At 41.0% G+C, this 23,618-nt stretch overlaps 1 protein-coding gene across 3 annotated transcripts in view; it reads left to right on the top strand.

Moving 5' to 3' along the window:
* LOC123746606 (serine/threonine-protein kinase TNNI3K) overlaps positions 1-23,618 on the top strand; it is a 59,846-nt gene that overhangs the window by 17,033 nt on the left and 19,195 nt on the right. For all 3 annotated transcript variants that reach the window (XM_045728248.2, XM_069318380.1, XM_045728254.2), the window contains 11 exons: positions 3,220-3,364; positions 4,913-5,093; positions 5,592-5,723; positions 6,436-6,619; positions 9,085-9,200; positions 10,163-10,324; positions 16,502-16,699; positions 19,832-19,948; positions 20,535-20,659; positions 21,330-21,432; positions 23,026-23,275. In XM_045728248.2, coding sequence (XP_045584204.2) covers positions 3,220-3,364; positions 4,913-5,093; positions 5,592-5,723; positions 6,436-6,619; positions 9,085-9,200; positions 10,163-10,324; positions 16,502-16,699; positions 19,832-19,948; positions 20,535-20,659; positions 21,330-21,432; positions 23,026-23,275 — 1,713 coding nt within the window. The remainder of the gene's footprint in view (positions 1-3,219; positions 3,365-4,912; positions 5,094-5,591; positions 5,724-6,435; positions 6,620-9,084; positions 9,201-10,162; positions 10,325-16,501; positions 16,700-19,831; positions 19,949-20,534; positions 20,660-21,329; positions 21,433-23,025; positions 23,276-23,618) is intronic.

Genomic DNA, 23,618 nt, shown 5'->3' with positions numbered 1-23,618 from the left:
ATCCTAATATTTGCAACACACTAAGGGCTGAATTCACCGAGTATAAATTAGGTTTTAAATATACCCGATGACTTTCACAAGACCTCTTAATATTTTTTATAATGTTGCACCTATTTATGAAAATCATTAAAAACATGACTGGATCCATATTAAGTGTGTTACCATTCATACCTAATATTTTCCATGCTCTAGGGCTGATTTCATTGAGCGAAATTATAATTTCAACCTGTCATTTGAAGAGCAACAACCAAGAAAACCTGTCTGTAAAAGATTTAACCACTTCTAGCGTATTTTCCATGCCCAGAGCCTCGAAATCTAATTTTCAAAGTAAAAAGGGCTCATATTTTACTGAACAAAAAACCAGCGTTGACTGCAATGAAACGCCGAAGCTCCCTGAAGTTATCCGAACTGATATGTGCTATATTAGTTTGGATTGATCAGCCACAGGAGTTCTATGCCTGCTGGGAGCAATGAGCCAAAACCTGGTTCCTTCAGAGAGGCACAGGAAGCAATGGCGTGTGAGCACTTTACAGTACTTTAAAGTATGTGTCATGTTCCACCGTCAATTGGGGTGGGCACCCAGAAAGATAGGGGAGCCAAAACAAACAACTAGCCACTAAAATTATGATCTACAGCCAGAAAGAGCAAAGAAACTCCTGCTGAAAGAAAATCAAATCAAAGCTAATAAATGAAAATAGCAACCCTGCCCGCAACTAATACTCCCGCTTGTTAGCGTAACTCCCCCCCCCTATCCCTGATAATGGTGAAAGGGGAGCTGACTGCCCTCCACTTCAGTTCTAGGCCTGATGTAAAAAAACACTGACCAGAGGAAGGAAGGGACCCTCCTGGGCTTTGCCCAGAAAAGGGTGTTTCATTACATTCAACACTGGTTTTCTGGGGGAGCCTCACTGGCTCCTTGAAACTAACTACTCACAGAGAAGGAAAAACAGGGACTTAACCGGGAGGTGACAGCACCACGAGGCTCAAGTCGATGAAGAAAATGATGGTCGCAACAGACGCTTTAAAGCCACACAAGGCTGGAAAGGGCCCAGAATGTTCACTCGATATCATGCAGCCAGGACCCTGTTCGATCTCCAAAACCCCCATGCCCTAATGTTAACCCAAGACCTGTTCCCAAAAACCATGGCGAGTGCAGCGTACTTCCTCTCGTCATGGGCACTAGGGTAGACCACAGGCTATCTGGACTTCATGACACTACGGACAACCTGAGACACACAAGCCCGGGTACGTGGAACCCAGGAAACCGGATCCACCCACACAGCATCTAGTGTCGCAGAATCAGTACGAATCAGATAGTGGTGTAAAGCCACCACCAGACACAACACGTGATGCACCCCCGGCCCAACCAAGTACCCACCTCCACCAGATCCCTTTAGAAGCCTGTCATCTCATTCTTCTCCAGTACAGGAGGAGAGCGCTGCAACCAAACAAAACGGCCATCTGGACCGAAGGAACAGAACCCCTGGCGCGGGAGGAGAGCATGAAGCTTCTTCCTCTCCTTTCCCTGGCCAACAAAAATAAGGCCTTCTGAAAACAATCAACAACCGAAGGGGCCACCACAAAACGAGGAAATGAAAGAAAAGAAAGAACCTGGTCCAAAGATCAGGAAGGCTCAGACAGCGCGTGAGCAGCCTGGTGTTGAAAAAATGCACGTGAAAGCTTGCAAAATGGAGCAGAAATAGCATCCACCTTGAACACAAGCTGGAGTGGTTCCACAAATGCAGCGCGATACGAAGCGACAGTATTCGGTGTGAGATGCTGGTTCAGAAAAAACCAAGAGAGAAAGGACAAAACAAAACAACCCGGTCCGAAATCGACGAAACCCCTCGGAAGAGAAAGGAAATGACGGAAAGACGACCAAGAGATTTCATGCTGTCTCCTGGAAGACTGAAGGTGGGACACCATCAATGAAGCCACCTGATCACCATAGAAATGGTGATAAACCCACATCAGAAAGACCAGACACGAAGTGCAGAGCAGTAAAGTGAATCAGCAAGGTATCTCACTGGCCCGATTTATTGGTAGAGACAGAGCCGTGGACTTGAGGGCAGAGGTGACTGAGGGACTGCCAGCACATCGGGACAAAAACTGAGGTAGTGAGCTGCCGGCTGTCCCCTCCCCCTTACCCAGGGGAAGGGGGGTTATGCTGACGAGTGGAAGTACTAGTTGCGGGCAGGGTTGCTAGTCTTTTATTTGCTTTTATTTTATTTTACCAGTCTCCGTGGTGTAGTGGTAAGACACTCGCCAGGCGTTCCGCGAGCGCTTTGTCATGGGTTCGTATCCTGGCCGGGGAGGACTTACTGGGCGCAAATCCTTAACTGTAGCCTCTGTTTAACTCAACAGTAAAATGGGTACTTGGTTGTAAAAACGATTCTTCGCAGTGGGGATCATATTCCAGGGACCTGCCCGAAACCCTACGCATACTAGTGGCTGTACAAGAATGTAATGACTCTTGTATATATCTAAAAAAATAATCTTTCAGCTGGAGTTTCTTTGCTCTTTCTGGCTGTAGGTCGCAATTTTACCAGCTAGTTGTTTGTTTTGGTTCGCCTATCTTTCTGGGTGCTCACATCGGTCAGTGGCAGAATATGATATACTTTAAATGTAAAGTGCTCATGCACCATTACTCCCTGCGTCTCTCTGAGAGAACCAGGTTTTGGCTTGTGGTTCCCGGTAGGCATATAGGAACTCTTGTGGCTGATGACCCCAAACTAATATAGCACATATCAGTTCAGATTGCTTCAGGGAGCCAACCGGGCTTCCCCAGAAACCTATTCAACTGAAAAAATAAAAAAAAACATAGAATTTGGTTTTAAATACAGTATGGTCAGTGGCTTTACCAAGGCTGTTTTTTGTCAGTGGCTCCAACTGTCTTTTGTATTATTGCATTCATCCAAGAACAAATTCCTGAGCAAATCCACACACCTCATGCTTAAGTGAACTCTTGTTTGTTGAATTGGCTGAGTAAATCTGGCATGGAAAATGTGTTCCAACCAGAGGTTTGCCGAATCGAGGTTCATTGAATCAAGATTCCACTGTACTTTATTTTGAGATTAATAAACTCTAGGAATGATATAAAAAAATAATTTAATGAAGAAAAATTATATATATTTGTGCTTGTAGGGCTAGTATATAATTGTATCATAGTATACTGCATTATGGCTGTAGTATTCCTGCATTTTGCCTTGATTCCTACAGTACGCCTTCAGGATGAAGAGGGGAACACTGCTCTTCACTGCTGTGTGCAAAACGGACATTTCAGTATTCTTAATTTACTACTACAGCCTCAGTATCGTACAGATGCTCACATCACCAATGTTTACCTTGACACCCCACTGCATGTGTATGTACATCTTAATCATTGCTTCAGCGCATGCTCTTGATTGTTTTACTAATGGCTTGTGTGTTTGTTCCATAACATGCAATATTTTGTGAGACAAACTTCTATTAATATTCCTTGACTGTGTCAGCTATTCATATATGCACTAACTTTTCACATCATTAGTTAGGTTACAGCCATCTTAGCACATGTGAATTCACAAATATTGAACTTAAATTTCTATAACAAGCTACTGTTTGGCTTATTCAGCTGTTTACCCCCTCTTGCCACCAGATGGCAACACCTGAACCATAATACTGTACAATATATTCCACAATGCTCTCCTTCTCTCATTCATTCCTGTCTGCTTTATGGTGAAGGGCAGACAGAAAACCAGATTAAAGTTGTTTCTTGTTCATTCATTCATTGAAACATTGTTTCTTTGCAAATAGTGTCCATGCTTTGACTTCAGGAAAAAGGAAGGTAGTTATTCAACTGTATAAATCTTTGATGAATCCCCATTTGGATTATTGTATCCAAGCATAGAGACCTCATCTTTAGAAAGATACATCTGCCTTGAAGAAAGGTCAACACTGGGTGACAAAAATCATTCCAGAAATAAGTGGACTCTAAATAGGAATGGTTGAGGGCCACAGTGATAACAGCATTGCAGACAAGATATGACAGGGCTCATCTCATCAAAACCTATTATGTATCTGAAGCTGGAGCATACTGTTGATGAACTACTTGACTTACACCAGAGTTGACCAGACCACACACTAGAAATTGAAGGGACGACGACGTTTCGGTCCGTCCTGGACCATTCTCAAGTCGATTGTCATTCTCAAGGCGACTTGAGAATGGTCCAGGACGGACCGAAACGTCGTCGTCCCTTCAATTTCTAGTGTGTGGTCTGGTCAACATACTTCAGCCACGTTATTGTGACTCATCGCCTGCTTACACCAGAGTGCATGGGGGCTACCATAAAATTTGGACTGGCTTCTGTAGAGGCCTCCAGACTTCCTGTGGATTTAGTGGAATCCCCGGTTGTATAACTTGTACCATGTCGTGGTACAGGGGTAAGGTGCACAGCTCGGAATACCGTGATGGCTTTTTTTTTAGTCTGCTCATTGCTCCAATTGATTTTTTTCAAACTTACAGATAGTAAAGGTATCTATAGTAAGATAGTAACTATACATACTATCTATAGTAATCTATAGTAAGATCATGTGATAGCCCATATTGCTATACAGTGTATTGCTATCTCAGCAATACTTGCTGAGATAGCCTTCATTTATTTCTCAGTAAATTCTGTAATGGCTTACTGACCTTTTGAAATATTTAAAGCAGGCTTTAGACTAACATATTTTACCAATTAGATTATTTGGACTGTTCCTTACGGTAGTTTCAATACATTTTTAAAATCCTAAAAATCCTCGCCTTTCAATGTGAAGTGAATAACAAAAATGATGTTCTTCCAATATTTCCCTTTGGAAAGTGATTTATAGCTTGATAATTTGACCAGCATACTTTTTTATTTGTTAATTATATACAGTAACTCTCTTTCTACAGGGCATGTTACCATGGATGGATTGAGTGTGCCAAGGCTCTGCTGACGTACGGAGGATCCAGTCTCCTCCTGAACGAGAACCTATGGGGAGAAACTGCCTTACATGCAGCTTGCACTGGTGGACACTGTATAGACCTTGTGGACTATCTACTCAGTCAAGATGCTGCCTCGGTAAACTACCAGGTAAACTGCCTCAGTAACCTACCAGGTATGCTTTGGCTAGCGCTCAAATTCAATTTACCTGAATTTATCTGAGGGCCACTAATACTAGTGGCCTCAAAAAGGACAGGAAGCCGGCAGCTTGTCAAGGGTCCCTCCATTTGTCCTGATGATCTTTTCAAGTTTTATTTTAAAACCCAACAGAGTTTTGGCGTTTACAGCTTCGGCGGGAAGGCGGCTCAATGGGTTTATAACCCTTTGGGTGAAAAAGCATCGCCCGTTCTCAGTCCTACATTGTGGCTTACAATTTGGAATTTGAATTAATGTTTCTGTTATGGGGCCAATGAGATTCTTATTTTGATGCAGTCCTTTATTTATGAATCAATAATTTATTACAGTATTAGCTTGTTAATCAGAGTAAATATTAGCTTACATTAATCAGAGTATGATTATAATGTACATCATTGTGTGTGTGTGTGTGTGTTAGCATTTATATTTAATGTTGTTTAATAATGATTTCAGAGTCCAGATGGCCATACTGCTCTTCATTCGGCATGTTACCATGGGCACACAAGAATAGTTCAGCTCCTGTTGAGTCACGGGGCAGACATCAACCTTACTGCTCACGACCGTTACAACAATTCTGAGAAGAAGGTACCCTATCCTTTAATTAGATACTGTATTTTGCTATATGAATAGATCTTGGAGTGCTTGAATTATATGAAGATTCTTTCGAGATAATTTATGGTTTTTCTGAGCTGCTGTTCTCGGTTGCTCTCCAAGTCCAGATCCTATTAATCCCATGGACAGGGTCATTTTTGAGTCAGAGTAGGTCAATATTGTACAACTATGCAATAGGGATACTTTTATACATCGCTGCTGAGCCATGCTGATGCTATGGAGACACTGGAGAATTTCAGTCCAGCACAGCAAGATCAGGGAACATCCAACAAGTAGCAAGACATCAACACATTGCTGGGGCCAACACTTGTAGATGTATTAGAGTAGAGGCTAGGTGGCTAATTAGCTAAATAGTAGAGCAATAATATTGCTTGAAGGTATTTTGAGTGCGAATGAACCTTCTAGGAGTCATTCTGGGCTGGACCAAGTTAGAGTCTTCTCACCCTTATCCCTGTCAAGAAGACAGGGATAAGGGTGTCACCCTGTCTATTAATAACCCAGTGGGGGCATTGTGAAAATAACTATGGTGCATTAGGGATGAGTTGGGCAATATGGCCTGGCTGGAACAATGTTTTGTCATTAAGAGACTGGAACACTTACCATGACCAAGTGACCTACTCAAAAAGTAACTTTTCATCTGCACTTGAACCCTAATTTTTGTCCATATATTTTTGTTGTTGCTTAGGAAGAACAGACCCCTCTTATGTGGGCATATGATCGAGGACATGATGATATAGCCAACTTCCTCAAGCACTTTCGTCGTCCAGGGCTGTGTGAAGATTATGCTCGAGGAGATTATCTTTCTGGGCTGGACACCTCTTATTTTCCAATCCCTTCACCAATTGGCAAGCTCCGCACTATGATTCAAGGTACAGTAGTGTCATATTTTGATAAACATGGACTGCTAATTATACCTTAGACACTTATTTGTGTTACTACCTGTTTAACTTTTCAGGAAGTGTGCTTCAGCTGTTGGGCCTTGACTTTTGGTTACTGGTTCTCTGATGAATACTCTTCTCTGTTTGTCATATACATCAATGACATTGATGAGACTATTACAAATCATATCATCAACTTTACAGATGACACTAAGATCTATAGTAAAGTGGGAAGTGAAAGTGATATTGAGACCTTACAAAGAGATCTACATGAACTCCACAAATGATCAGATGATTGACAAATGCTTTTTAATGTCGATAAATGCAAGACCTGACATGTGGGGGCATAACAATCCACATCACAACTACCAAATTAACAGCACTACCTTACAACAGATAGGTGAAGAAAAGGACCTTGGAGTTAGAATCCATCATTCACTAAAAGTTGCACAACAAGTGGGAGTGGCAGTAAAAAAAAAAGAACCAAACCTTGGAAATAATCAAGCGTACCTTTACTTTCAAGGAACAGAAAGTAGTCATTCAATTGTTTAAGTCTCTGGTACTAAATAGTAACCACCTGGATTATTGCATCCAGGCATGGAGACCTCATCTTCAGAAAGATATAGCTGCTCTGGAGAAGGTGCAACACCAGGCAACAAAAATCATCCCAGAGCTTAGTTCTCCCTCGTATCAGGAGTGGTTGAGGGCCACAGGGCTAACAACACTGCAAACCAGGCATAACAAGGCAGATTTCATCGAAACCTTTAAAATACAGTACTGAACAATTTGGAGGATGTCGATTCAGACAATTTCTTCAAAGGATCAGATGTAACATGAATGAGGAACTCGACAAGCCACAATGTAGGATAGAAAACAGGAGATGCTTTTTCACCCATAAGGTTGTAAACCCGTGGAACTGACTACCAGCCGAAGCTGTAAACGCCAAAACTCTGCTGGGTTTTAAAATACAGCTGGAAAAAATCATCAGGGCAAATGGGGTGACCTTTGACAAGCCGCCGACTTCCTGTCCTCCCTATGGCAGGGAATTTGCTCAATGGCAAAGATTATTTGCTTTATTTTCCTTAGGGGTACTGATTTCTTGAGTCGGTTACATGTTATGATGCAGTTAATCTTTCTGAAGGTTTCCCTCTCAGTTTTTGTGTGATCTAGGTTATGCCAAACTTTCTTCACCTTGTAGATTCTGAGGCAGATTCTGATCCTGGCTACTGGTAGGCTTGAGTGGGTCTCAGAGGCCTGGGTCTTAAGACTTGGTAGTCCCTGTTTGTCTCCTACAGGATTCTGCTATCTGCCTCATTTGTATTGTACCTCATTGGTCCATTGCCTCAACTGGGGGTCCGGGGGAGAGGGTTTAGTTTGATTCCTTTTCCTGTGTGGTTGTGCTCTGACGCCGTGGAGAGGTGGGACCTGCTGCCTGGGTAACAGCTTCTCCCCCGAATCAACCTACCCTGGCTTTGCGTCCTGGTGAGGCCACTCCAGACCGACAACCAGAGTGCAACTCCATAGTCTCCTGAGACTGATGGATGCCCACTACTACTGTACTCTGCCGATAACTGACTTTTGGCTTCTCAAGATTTTGTCCTTGAGACAGTTCACATCCATGTAGCTATTGAGTGGCCCAACAGAAAAGCTCAATTCATTACAGTACATTCAACTCTTGAATTCTTTGTATAAGTGTGTACAGGAGTAGATACTTAATTTAATTAAAGCAGGCTTAAAGCTTTACCTTCCTATACATAGCTCATCATAAACCTACAATACCTAGATTTCCTTGGAACACAGTCCACCAATTGACTTACAACTAAGATGGTTTACAACTACGGTTACTGCTGGGCAAACAGGAGTGATCAATTTACGATCGATGCTCAGTTGACCCTCCCTGCTCTCAAAGACTGTGGAATCTTACATTAGGAATCTTACATTAATCCTCCTTAATGCAAGGAGGATTACATTAATATCCTAAATATTACATTACGATACACAGATACAGATACAAGTCTATCTGCTCAGAAAGACACTTTTCATATAATGTACAGTTCCTATTTTATAAGCTACTCCTCTCTGATTGCAATATGGTATAATTAGCATCCTATTGGACATTATCCTGTCATAGTAATGAGGGTAGGGTGACATCTGCACCAGTGCCTGAGCTTTGGTGTAGCCTACACTTCCATTTCCTTAACATCCTAGCTCTTCATGATTATAGTCATTCTTGTCACAGTCAGAATATCTTGTACGTATACAAATATGCTCTCGGTAGCATCATTGTAGCTGTAAAATCTGTAACATTACTGGGTGATCAACTCTGCTTAGAGCACTACAGCTTATATACCATAGCTAACTTTCTTTAGATTTGTATATTCTATTCTCTGATATCAAATATTTGCAATCAATACAGAGAAAAATACATATTTTTCATCTGTATTTCCAAAATACAGAGAAAATAGATGTTCTCCATCTGCGTTCAGTGCTGCCACCACACCTTCACCTGAGTCTGTCAGAGATAGAGAGTTTAGAAAACATTGGATCCGGATCATTTGGCAAAATCTACAAAGTGAGTATTGTATATACAGTTTATTGAGGGTTAATGAGTAGTTTTCAATGCACTGAAAATAATAATAATTTACTATTTAAGCAACATCAACATCCACTGCATGTAAAAAGTCACAAGTCTGATCTTTCTGTTTTATAGCCTGTCATTGTCTCATCGTTTACAGTACATACATATTATTTTGTGTAGTGCTGTTGCCCTGATTATTAGTGTAGTGCTGTTGCCCTGATTATTAGTGTAGTGCTGTTGCCCTGATTATTAGTGTAGTGCTGTTGCCCTGATTATTAGTGTAGTGTTGTTGCCCTGATTATTAGTGTAGTGTTGTTGCTCTGATTATTAGTGTAGTGCTGTTGCCCTGATTATTAGTGTAGTGCTGTTGCCCTGATTATTAGTGTAGTGTTGTTGCCCTGATTATTAGTGTAGTGCTGTTGCCCTGATTATTAGTGTAGTGTTGTTGCCCTGATTATTAGTGTAGTGTTGTTGCCCTGATTATTAGTGTAGTGTTGTTGCTCTGATTATTAGTGTAGTGCTGTTGCCCTGATTATTAGTGTAGTGTTGTTGCTCTGATTATTAGTGTAGTGTTGTTGCCCTGATTATTAGTGTAGTGTTGTTGCCCTGATTATTAGTGTAGTGTTGTTGCCCTGATTATTAGTGTAGTGTTGTTGCCCTGATTATTAGTGTAGTGTTGTTGCCCTGATTATTAGTGTAGTGCTGTTGCCCTGATTATTAGTGTAGTGCTGTTGCCCTGAATCTTTTTAAGAATAATTAATATTTATCATTTGATGTTTTGCATGTTTGTATTTGGTTATTAACACTCAAGTGCAGTAATAGTTAGAAAATATAATTTTGGCATTTTGGTGATGATCTTATCAAAATACAAAGGCATAGGCTGATAGTTTGCACTATCAAACTTGTAATATAGTGCATTATAGTTTAAGTAATGTCTTGAAATTTCCAATTAACAGGGGAAATACAATGACAAGATTGTGGCTGTAAAAAGATACAGAGGCAACATGTCGTATGGGAAGAGTGATGTTGAGATGTTCTGCCGTGAAGTGTCTGTCCTTGGGTCCTTGGATTCACCATACATCGTCAAATTTGTTGGGGCGTGTCTACAAGATCCAAGTGTATGTTATTTTTATTTGATGTATGGTTATATACATGTAGAAATACCCCTATGTAGTGCAGGGGATCTTTTCCTGGAAAGAAGGGCACTTGAGTAAATCTGCATGGGCTCCTTCTTGGCAACCTATGAAATGGCTTCATTTTGATGTATCCTGCTTTTGGTGTGTACTTGGTTTGTTTGGACATCTGTGCTTCATATCATATTCACAATTGTCATTACCTCAGGTTCCGAAAAACCAACAAAATAGAACCGTGGTCCTATTCCATTATACCATGCATAGACATTTATGTCATTAAAGTAGCCTGCTCTGAGCACTCTAATTTTTTCAAAGTAAATGTGCTGGCCACTCGGGACACTCGATGCTTAAATCCACGATCCTTGGCTGTGAGCCAACAACTTAGTCCATTGTATGTGTGTGTATACATGTATATGTGTATATTTGTAATTACCTAAAAGTAATTATCTAAGTGACCCATCTAATTATATAAGTGAGATATCTAAGTATCTAATTATGATGTTGTTGATGTCGGTTGGTTATCCGTCCTTCCTTTCGGACAACCAACCCCAAATTCCGTAGTGTGCTTATTTTGACCAGATCACCCTGGGTGCTTCTGGCACTTGGAGAGGGGCTCAACGTCACACATTTAGGGGATGTGGCTTCAATACTGACTTCGTTGTCACGTGCACACACCCACTCGAGTCGACATGACTCCCCACTCTCTCCTTATTTGGCATGACCTCCTCAGTCCCCTTTCTCTTATTATTATTTTGTTCTACCCTGTCCACAGCAGTGGTTCTTTCTCTCTCTCTTTTCTACTTACTGGGAAGCCTCACTAGGTAGGACAAGGGCAAACACCGGCAAATTTGAATACATTTACTGGACAAGGCACATGCACAATACATACACACGTATAATAATATGACTCCAACACTTTATACTATTGTAGTCAGGTTTCACTCCAATACCATCAGGACTCTGTCATCTGCCTATCAAGTAGTAGCCTAACTGCTGTCTCATCACTTTATACCACCAACCTCACCAAGTAGGTCAAGTCTCATAAGACAATATTGCACTATCAACAAGAGAATATATATATATATATATATATATATATATATATATATATATATATATATAAACACATACAAGGAAAATCAGCCTATTACTGCAATAACATAAGCATCAGTATAAATATTCCTTGATACACAATAATAATCAATCACCCTATCAGTCCTAGAACACACATGTATGTCTCTGCAGGTAATCCAGCCTTCGGTTATAACTCTATACTTCAGTATAAGTACTCCTTGACACAAAAATGGTAATCAATCACCCACCTTTCACTGCGCCTTGCACGATAATGACAGCCAAACACACTATCAACTCCCTACAAGTAGTCAATAGGAACTTCTTTTCCACATCTGGAAGCTCACTACCCTGACATCTTCAGGTTTTCCTAGAACCATCTACCAGGGTCCTCCACAGCTCTCCCGGCTGCTACACCATGAAGTCTTCCTTGAGCAACAATTGTGCTTCACCACTGGTATCACAGAAGCATGTGAAACTTGACTTCACTGCTCCTCTACTCACAGCTTGAAGTCCTGCTCCTCACTGTATGACTGCTCTTCCACAGAGCTCAGTACCTTCCACAAACTTGGAGTCTCAGCAACTCCTTCCCCAGACAAACCTGCAACCCATCGACACGCCAATAAAAATGTTTCCCTATAAACACATAAGGAAAATAAACCACACAATTAATGTTTGCACCCAACATCTCTCTGCTTTCTACATGCTGTGAGTATGGACTTCCCCATCCAGGACGAATCCATCCTCCACCTGGCGCAGCGGGGCAGCACCTCTGTCAGGAGCTAATCCTCCCTCAGTCACCCACAAGTGGTCGGAGGGGACGAACGTCGCTCCGCCCTCCAGGACGTTCCTCCATCTTTACTCTCTTATTTAGGCTTTTTGCCTTATCAAAACATGCCTAACATATCAACAGACACTTGCTACGATCGCTGGGCACACGATCAACTATAGGCAATCACTGTAAACTAGTTAAATTTGGGCTTACCACAATAAGGTCTCCTGCAGGGTGCTCTCCCTCTGATGGAGCCTGACCAGGGCGCTCTCACGGCCCAGGAAAATGTCTCTGGGTGGTCTCACAACTCCTGCTGTCCAGGACTTGAAACCACACATTCCCAGCTTGATTCCACAGCTGAAACGTCTGCACACTTCCTTCCTCTTGAAGGTATAACCACTAGGGGTTCCTCTGTAACAGGAGCTCACACGGAGCACGGCTTTCCCTCACGATGTCTGGTGCTCAAGTGAGGGTCAAAGCCCTCCAGAATCAAGCCTCACACTTCTAGCAAACTCTCCACATCTCATATCAAGTCCTTCATTTCTATTCTTGATCACTGCCCATACTCTTAAACTGTCTGTCCAATTTACCCAATCGTTTTACGTATGTATCTTCATGTCTATATTTCTGTGACCTCTTATTTAGATCAGGTCTTGCTGTATAACTCTTAATGTAGACTCGTTTCTCAGCTACCTGGGATCATAACACCCGTCACTTGCTTCCTGCAGCATTATTCATACATCCACAATTCTGTATATGCATCTTTATTCCCAGGCCCATCTGTCTCATGATTTTCTTAGGTTGGTCCAGCACAGTCATCCATAGGCATATCTCTGGGTCCACGATCAACAAAAATTCATGACTCAAGTCTTTCTTCTACACCATATTGGGTGTAGACATACATACCTTGAAATTTTGGAAAGATGAATTGTACTTTTGCGCACCATTACCTTTCATGTCTCTATTTTATTGGAGCATCACTTGTAGGGAAAAAACCGACATCCTCTAATCGTTTTTTATTCACATGTGCAATTGAGTGTTGCTGTTATTGTACTAACAAATTAACCCATATTAAAACATTATTTTATTTACCCCATGCCAATAATATTAGACTTGTGGCATTTTCCCGGAAAAAAAAAATGAGAACTGATTGCTACTCCAGAAAATATACTCTTAAAATATCGACAATCACTTAAAACAACAGTTTAGCATCAGAATCAATAAAAAAGTATTTTCTATGACTGGATCAAATAAAATACTGTAATAAATAAAATCAACGCCTCTCTCCCTTTGTCCATAAATGGACCGAAAATTGAACCAGTTTCAGGTGGTGTCACTAGACCGGTGATGGTGGGAGGACACTATTGTAAATTTATATCCAATCCCGTAAGGACGCACAATAAGCAGTACTGCCAATACAGTACTCACAAACCCGAGCCATCTTGATGTAAATCTACTGCTGTAACCACATCATTACGGGAGTAACTCGTTTCTGGTCTGACAATATATTTACTTGTTATTACAGGGCCCTTTAAATTAATATAAGTACAGGTATAACAAATCGGTCATGAGGTGGGTGAACACCCAAAATAGGGTAATTCGTGACAACCTAAAGAAATTAACAACAACTACTTTTTGCAATACCTGACGTGCATGGATGCCATGAGCACTTGGTGCAACACGTGACATGGATGGATGCCATGAGCTCTTGGTGCAACACGTTACATGGATGGATGCCATGAGCTCTTGGTGCAACACGTGACATGGATGGATGCCATGAGCTCTTGGTGCAACACGTGACATGGATGGATGCCATGAGCACTTGGTGCAACACGTTACATGGATGGATGCCATGAGCTCTTGGTGCAACACGTGACATGGATGGATTCCATGAGCACTTGGTGCAACACGTTACATGGATGGATGCCATGAGCTCTTGGTGCAACACGTGACATGGATGGATTCCATGAGCACTTGGTGCAACACGTGACATGGATGGATGCCATGAGCACTTGGTGCAACACGTTACATGGATGGATGCCATGAGCTCTTGGTGCAACACGTGACATGGATGGATGCCATGAGCACTTGGTGCAACACGTTACATGGATGGATGCCATGAGCTCTTGGTGCAACACGTGACATGGATGGATTCCATGAGCACTTGGTGCAACACGTCAAGCGCATGGATGCCATGAGCACTTGGTGCAACACGTGACGTACATGGATACTATGAGCACTTGGTGCAACACATGACGTACATGGATACTATGAGCACTTGGTGCAACACGTTACATGGATGGATGCCATGAGCACTTGGTGCAACACGTGACATGGATGGATGCCATGAGCTCTTGGTGCAACACGTGACATGGATGGATGCCATGAGCTCTTGGTGCAACACGTGACATGGATGGATGCCATGAGCTCTTGGTGCAACACGTGACATGGATGGATGCCATGAGCTCTTGGTGCAACACGTGAAGCGCATGGATGCCATGAGCACTTGGTGCAACACATGACGTACATGGATACTATGAGCACTTGGTGCAACACGTGACGTACATGGATACTATGAGCACTTGGTGCAACACATGACGTACATGGATACTATGAGCACTTGGTGCAACACATGACGTACATGGATACTATGAGCACTTGGTGCAACACATGACGTACATGGATACTATGAGCACTTGGTGCAACACATGACGTACATGGATACTATGAGCACTTGGTGCAACACATGACGTACATGGATACTATGAGCACTTGGTGCAACACATGACGTACATGGATACTATGAGCACTTGGTGCAACACATGACGTACATGGATACTATGAGCACTTGGTGCAACACATGACGTACATGGATACTATGAGCACTTGGTGCAACACATGACGCGCAAGGACTCCATGAGCACGTAACACAAATCTGGCTAGCCACCCAAGTGTTTTACGCCTATATCTGAATGTTGAAGTCTTTTAGTCAGATAAGGCTTTTAATAATTTACATTAACCCAAGTAGTATTAACAATTATAGTGAATTTTCTATCATTCGATAATTTTTGATTGATAATTAATAATTAATAACCCCCCACAACTTGCTAGGATATGACTTGTGGGAGAATTTAATACCATCCAGTCCACTCAATTAAACATACAGTCCATTACTGAAAGAAAGAAAGAAATTAATTATAAATTTGAATTCATTAAATAAATTTAACTTATAATAATTAAAATAAATAATAAAATCCCAGAAGTCAGAATTCCCCAAATCACTTCTCCCACTAATCTCTTCCTTTGTGATGAGTTGGGCCTTGGGTGTCTACTGGTCTGAGGTTGTCAGTCACCTCTAGTTCTGCAGCACCTGTAAGTTATCGATTCTAATTTTTCAGTTTTCTCTTTTTCCTGGCAGACGTGGCGGTTCTTGCCTAACGAAGAACAGCCTTTATCCTGGAGGTGTGTTGGGATGGAAGTAAAGTTTTGTACACTATAAGTGTTGCCATTTGTTGGTGGTCTGTGGAATATTTAATAATTCATTCATTAAATATTCCACCAACCACTACAACTATGCACCACCAAATGGCAACAGCTGTAGTTTACAGAGCCTCCCTTGCAAAGATTTATAATCTTTTGGTGTCAAATATTACTTTAAGGAGATTTTTTAATTCATGTATAGTGGAATGCATCGTCTGAAAGTCATTGAGGGCAGGAATGAGACATTCTGCAGCTGGTGTCTGGCAGACATTTTGAGAAGACAAGAAAGGGTCACTGATGCAGTCATGTTTTCCACGTTCCTGGCAAGTGGTATACCCTATGTTGCCTAATGGAGTGACAAAGCCACCACCTTAGAAAGGAACTCATTGTATACATATTTTTATTTTTTTATTTTTTATTTACGATCAAACCACACATGAGAAAATGGAGAAACGGCAGTGTTTCAGTCCGTCTTGGACCATTATCAAGTCTAGTAATTATTATTTTTTATTTAGTTTTATCCATTGTATACAGTCCAGGATTTTTTTTCCATAGGTGCCCAATGACCACAGCTGAAAACCATTTGTCACCCTAACCCAATATAGATAACATCTTTCTTTGTAGAAATAGGACTTAAGTATATTTTACTACCATTAACTATTATTATGAGGATGCTCCACATTGCTTTGCAGCGGAATTTAGATATTAATGCACAAATATTTATTATGATTGGTCATATGCAAATAATTTATATTTAGTTGCTTGATGAGCAAAATGTACATATGTTTATTTAATTGATAAAATTTTAGAAATAACTTACTGTATATGTTTTTCTGCAGCAATTTGCAATTGTTACTGAGTTTGTTCCTGGGGGCTCCCTGTTCAGTACACTCCATGAACAGAAGAGGTCTATTGACACTATAACAAGGTTCAATATAGCTATTGATGTGGCCAAAGGCATGCATTATCTTCACACACTCCCTCAACCAATTATTCATCGAGATTTAAATTCCCATAATATTCTTCTCGACAATGAGGTTAGTAATCTTTACATTTTTAAACAAACAATTAATTACTGTAACAAAGTTCAAATAAAGCAAATATATATATGTACATACAAAAGAATGGGGGTGGTAGGAGAAGATAATATTAGTGTTCAGTGAGAAACCACAAGGTCTCCTCTGAATACTTTTTATTTTCTTCTCCGAGGCTATGGGTCCCCACATTGGCACCAGAGGTGGTACCCTCACAAATTTAAATATATATATATATATATATATATATATATATATATATATATATACACACAGTATTATATAATAATATAATATAATATACAGTATCCACTCAATTTAACCTCTTTTATACCGATCTGTCAGTAATAATGACCAGTTTGGGAGACCGGTATTTAGAGTTTCTTATAACGGTCTGGTGGTCGATATTACGGAAGGTTGGCATTGGGTTTGTTTTGGTATCAGGGGGTCCTCACATGGCAAGCAGACCGCCTACCACTATCGTCCCCTCCCTCACCCTCACTGCACCTCTCCTCCACTCCCTCACTCCTGCTCTCCCCCACACCCTCACTTCCTGCCTCCCCCCCCCCCCCTTCCCCAAGACCCTTCTGGGAAATGGCTCAGTAGACTGCCAGCCAGCCAGAGACAGCCTGGAGAATCTCCATCTAATACAATAAAGCATTCATGAAACAAGTATTTTATAACTTTTTATTATCCTAATAATATTACTGAACAAAATCTGTAACGAAAAATATATATGATAATGTATGCAGAATAACCACATGTGAAAAATAGAGAATGCTTAATGCGTTTTCGGCTAATTCGCCTTCATCAGAGCAAAGTAGAATGAAGATCTTTTCATCATTCATTCTACATTCTACTTTGCTCTGATGAAGGCGAATTAGCCGAAAACCCGTTAAGCATTCTCTATTTTTCACATGTGGTTATTCTGCATTCTTGGATCAGTGTTTTTGTGATAATTGTTACATGATAATGTATAGTATATCCAAAATTTAAGAAACAAATCTGGTTAACAGGGTCAAGTGTGTTAGGCTTATCAGAGTGAGCCGGTCCTTCCCCACCACCGACACCCCTCCCCCACCAGCCCCTCCCCCACCAGCCCCCCCCCCCCCCTACATTCCATACACACGCTCTCTCTGCTTCACCTCAACTCAACACCCAGCCCTCCCTCCCTCCCTCCATCCATCCATCCCTTGCCATTGCTCCGCGTGCCTCTCTGAGGGGGGCCAGGTTCTGGCTTGTGATCCCCGGTAGGCCTATGAACTCAATTCACACTGATGCAAAAGTCAAATAATATCCATATCAACGTGGATAGCTCCAGGGAGCTGAAGGGGCTTCCCCCAGAATTATATATACAAGTACAGTATTTATAATATATATATATATATATATATATATATATATATATATATATATATATATATATATATATATATATATATATATATATATATATATATATGCGAACAAGCCTGAATGGTCCCCAGGACAATATGCAACTGAAAACTCACACCCCAGAAGTGACTCGAACCCATACTCCCAGGAGCCACGCAACTGGTATGTACAAGACGCCTTAATCCACTTGACCATCACGACCGGACAAAATGAGGTGATAGCCGAGGCTATTTGAACCACCCCACCGCCGGCACTCGGATAGTAATCTTGGGCATAGCATTTTACCAAATCACCTCATTCTTTGGGGCACACGTGAGGAACACAAATGCGAACAAGCCTGAATGGTCCCCAGGACAATATGCAACTGAAAACTCACACCCCAGAAGTGACTCGAACCCATACTCCCAGGAGCCACGCAACTGGTATGTACAAGACGCCTTAATCCACTTGACCATCACGACCGGACAAAATGAGGTGATAGCCGAGGCTATTTGAACCACCCCACCGCCGGCATTTGTGTTCCTCACGTGTGCCCCAAAGAATGAGGTGATTTGGTAAAATGCTATGCCCAAGATTACTATCCGAGTGCCGGCGGTGGGGTGGTTCAAATAGCCTCGGCTATCACCTCATTTTGTCCGGTCGTGATGGTCAAGTGGATTAAGGCGTCTTGTACATACCAGTTGCGTGGCTCCTGGGAGTATGGGTTCGAGTCACTTCTGGGGTGTGAGTTTTCAGTTGCATATTGTCCTGGGGACCATTCAGGCTTGTTCGCATTTGTGTTCCTCACGTGTGCCCCAAAGAATGAGGTGATTTGGTAAAATGCTATGCCCAAGATTACTATCCGAGTGCCGGCGGTGGGGTGGTTCAAATAGCCTCGGCTATCACCTCATTTTGTCCGGTCGTGATGGTCAAGTGGATTAAGGCGTCTTGTACATACCAGTTGCGTGGCTCCTGGGAGTATGGGTTCGAGTCACTTCTGGGGTGTGAGTTTTCAGTTATATATATATATATATATATATATATATATATATATATATATATATATATATATATATATATATATATATATATATATATATAAATTTTGTTTTATTTAGAACTTCATTACACATAAAGGGTTACAACATTGGTTACATGCAAGGTACAAGGCTACTTGTATACATACATACATACTGTACAGTACTCACAGCTTTATTATGGATTGTACATGTCTTCTGTGTAATATGAGAATACCTCCTGGTATTGACTTGGATACTATAGCACTTTAGAAACCATTTTTTGTTTAGAATATTTTGAGTTTAAACAATACCTCTCACTCTCCATGAAAACAAAACTTGTGTTGTGACTATCCGAGTTCATCACCTACTTGGCAAGTTTTGATCTTAATAGGGTAATTGTCTGGTATTCTAATGTTTGAACATTGGCAGATGGTTCCCATACCAGTGCAGGAAAATATCAGTAATATAACAGGCCAATTCTCATGCAGCAATAAAAAAATATATGAAGAAAAATTTGATAATTTTGCACCCAAAACATGAAAAAAACAAGTAGAGTATCAGCATTATCACACTTATAAAACTGAACTTTGGTTAAAAGTGTCTTGGATTACTTTTGACAAATTGTTTTTAGGAAATCTAAAAATAGTTTTTTAAGAAATCTAAATTAAGAAAATTTAGGAAATCTTTATTAGTACTGTATATATATATTTTTTTAATTAAACTAAATCTAAGTTATCAACAGTGCCACGCTCGAGTTGCTGATTTTGGAGAGTCTCGATTTGTGCGTAACATCTTTGAGGAAAACATGACAAAGCAACCGGGCAATCTTCGCTGGATGGCTCCTGAGGTGTTTACACAGGTAACTGATACAACTACGACACACTAGTTCGTTTTTTGAAAAGCTTAAGTTGCCAGAAGTAAATAAACAATATGTATTGTATTACAAAAATTAGTTTTGTCATGTATATATTTTTCAACTCCATAGCTATTGGATATTTGAGAAGGCTTCTTCACATTTACTTCAATATTAAAACACATGGTTGTAAAATAAAGCTTCCAATTAAAATTGGGACTTGTAGCCTTTGCTAGAGGTGCAAAATCTCCATATGATATAAGGACATTATTCTTGTCAATTTGACCAGACCACACACTAGAAGTTGAAGGGACGACGACGTTTCGGTCCGTCCTGGACCATTCTCAAGTCGATTCTTGAATTCCCCATTCTCGAATCGACTTGAGAATGGTCCAGGACGGACCGAAACGTCGTCGTCCCTTCAACTTCTAGTGTGTGGTCTGGTCAACTTACTTCAGCCACGTTATTGTGACTCATCGCCTGCATTCCTGTCAATGTTTACCTTGAGCTTTTCACTTCTCTGCTTATGTCATTGTGTTCTAACCTACAGAGGTTGTTATAGATCCTATCTAATATAGTTTTTTCTCTGTAGTGCACTAGGTACTCAATCAAAGCTGATGTATTCTCTTTTGGACTGTGCTTGTGGGAGCTTCTGGCCTCGGAGCTTCCATTTGCTCACTTGAAACCTGCTGCTGCTGCTGCTGACATGGCATACAGGTGAGTTACGTACTCGGCTTTGTTTTTAACCAACTCATCCTCCAAATATGATAGTGCCTACAACTACTATGGATGGAGTGCACAAAATATCGACTGTTATACCCACATTTTGTAGAGTTGGCATTCTAAAAGGCTTAACTAAAACTGAAACAGACTACCCATTAACCTAACCTATCCTAGGCTTGAGTAAGCTATCCTAGGCCAAACATATGCAATCTTAGGTGTTGGATTGGTCCCTCAATGGTCAGTGTCTTTTTGCCTCACAGCTTGCAAGACCCGCCCTTTATAGTGTCAGAGTTTGCGGTGATCTTGACGGTACTTTTGTGCATCTGTCTTCTGCAGGAATTTGCTCTCTGTCATTCAGACTGTTGATCTAGTGCCTTCCTTGGGGAGGAGTGGAGGGGAGGGGTTAGTTTCCTTTCCTTGTGGGTCTGATCTCTGAGAGTAGCTTTAGTTTTGTCTTCTCCAGCTTTAGTCCTCAGTGCTGTTGCCATTCAGGACATGATTGAAATGTACAAATCATTCAAAACAGGCTCTGGTCATTTTCAATAAGTATCAAAACACCTTTGAACATATTACACCATTACTAGCATCCTTTCCTGTTTCCACTACAGTACGTTCATCTAAATTAGAACCTCAAGAACATCACTTGCTTAATTTTTGCTCTCAGGCACAGTCGTCCACCGCTGGAATTGGCATTCCCGGTGGAAGTCTCGGTCCTCCTTGAAAAAGCTTGGCACAAGATACCGGAGGAGCGGCCAGATTTTTCTCAGGTTTGTACTATATGCCTTATAGGGAATTCTCAGCATTAGAGATAGTTTGGCCCCCATTTTTTTGTTCTAAAAGACCCAGAACAATAATCCAAATTTTCTACTGAGATTTTGTATCAAATGTCACTACATTATAAGGATGTATTTAAAATCATTGCTAATGCACTGGAGTTAGTGTTATTTAGTGTTATATATTAGTACAAAGTGCTCAAAAATGCAGATGATCATTACCTTCCTCCCAGACTTGATATGGGGTGTCTTGCTCATTTATTGCATAATGTGTATACAGTAGTTGTTAGTCATACAAACCTGGCAGCCTACACCTTAAGCTGGTCGTACTGTGTTTACAGCACTAGTTGCAATGCAGTGTGCCTGGTGTGGATACCTTGTGGTTTAAACATAATTATATCTTGTGCAATATCTGGAGAACACTATCATGAAATTGAAACTCGCCAATTATGTCTGAGAAAGTTATTTATTAAACAAATCCACAAGGGACGTGATGAGGGTTCGAACCTACACATGGGATGTTCCCAGATGCACCTTAGTCACCTGTACCACGACATTGTCCCTTGTGAATTTGTTCATTTGATATATCACGCTATTTTGATTTCTGTGTATATTGTAACGTACTTATTGTTATTGCGCAATGTAGCCCTAGTGAAAGATATTGGAACCATTTTAACACATTATCAATAGGAGTAGATCTCGAGAGATTTTCAAGAAAATTAATGTGCACAATGAATTGGTGCTAGATTATTTTCCCAGTAATCTTGCTTTAAAATGTTATCTTCGTTAGTTATGTTTTGTGACCACTTTGTTATTTATGCTGCACGAATCTGAGCACTCTATTTATATTGCATGAATGGTTAAAAATTCACTCAAACTTGAAGTGTATATATCTTAGAACTGTACCATATAATATTTAAATGTTTAGCTCAGAGAATTACTAGGAGTCCTCTCGGAAAAATTCATAATAATGTTCTGTTCTCGACTGAGGAAAATGGTAAGAGAGTCATGAATATGAAAGGAAATGTAATACTTGCACTTAATTATTGAGAAAGGGGAGTACACAGCTTACTTAATATGTCATTGCTGCAGGTGGGTGTTAAGCCTGTCTCTATGGGTTGGGTGTTAAGCCTGTCTCTATGGGCTGAGTGTTAAGCCTGTCTCTATGGGCTGAGTGTTAAGCCTGTCTCTATGGGTTGGGTGTTAAGCCTGTCTCTATGGGTTGGGTGTTAAGCCTGTCTCTATGGGCTGAGTGTTAAGCCTGTCTCTATGGGCTGAGTGTTAAGCCTGTCTCTATGGGTTGGGTGTTAAGCCTGTCTCTATGGGTTGGGTGTTAAGCCTGTCTCTATGGGCTGAGTGTTAAGCCTGTCTCTATGGGCTGAGTGTTAAGCCTGTCTCTATGGATTGGGTGTTAAGCCTCTCTTGGGTTGTTGAAAAGTAGACCCCTTAGAAAGTGAAGTGTGGGGGTGAATGTTGGTGGGTGATGAGGAAGTTGCTGGATAAGGTTTCTTACACGATACACACTCCTACAGAATCAAAGTTTGTACGCTGCAATTTAATTTAGCCCTCTCATCTTCCTCAATGCAGATAATAGAAGAGCTGGAAAGTTTGAGCAAGTCCCAAAGGTCAGGTTTGCAGGATGGCGGGGACCATCTTCACCCACACCACCACCACCACCACCACCACCACCACCAGCTTCATGCCTGCTGTGCCACATGCTGTGTTGGCTCGCCAACACGCAGCACCACACCACCTGATGCTTCTCACCACACCGATTCAGAGCTTTCTGGTAGGACCCCAGCTTCCTCCTCCCCACTGCACTCGTTCTATTGGAATGGTATGTGGTCAGTTGCACTCATCCTAGGTCCTGACTTCTGCTTGCTTCTGTTCAGTTCCTTCCACTACATTTGCTGCCAGTTCATTGCTCTTATACTTTTTAGTTGGAGTGTTAATTTATAGTTGAGTGAAGAAATGCCAGTGTTTAATTGCATGTTCTGCAATGGATACTATGCTCTTTGAATTGTATAATTTGCAATTCAGTAGTCTTTAGTTGTTGCCTCATTGTCTGTTTATGTTCTTCAGTCTTGCTTGATAGTTTTTAACTCTTAAAGTGTGGTTATTGTCATATGATGATTCATGGGGTAAGGCAGTTATCATACATTGATTCACAGAGTAATGCA

Source organism: Procambarus clarkii, chromosome 90, assembly GCF_040958095.1.
Source record: "Procambarus clarkii isolate CNS0578487 chromosome 90, FALCON_Pclarkii_2.0, whole genome shotgun sequence".
NCBI classification, from domain to species: domain Eukaryota; kingdom Metazoa; phylum Arthropoda; class Malacostraca; order Decapoda; family Cambaridae; genus Procambarus; species Procambarus clarkii.
Note: the sequence above shows the minus strand (reverse complement) of the source record. Positions and strands in the feature narration are given on the sequence as shown.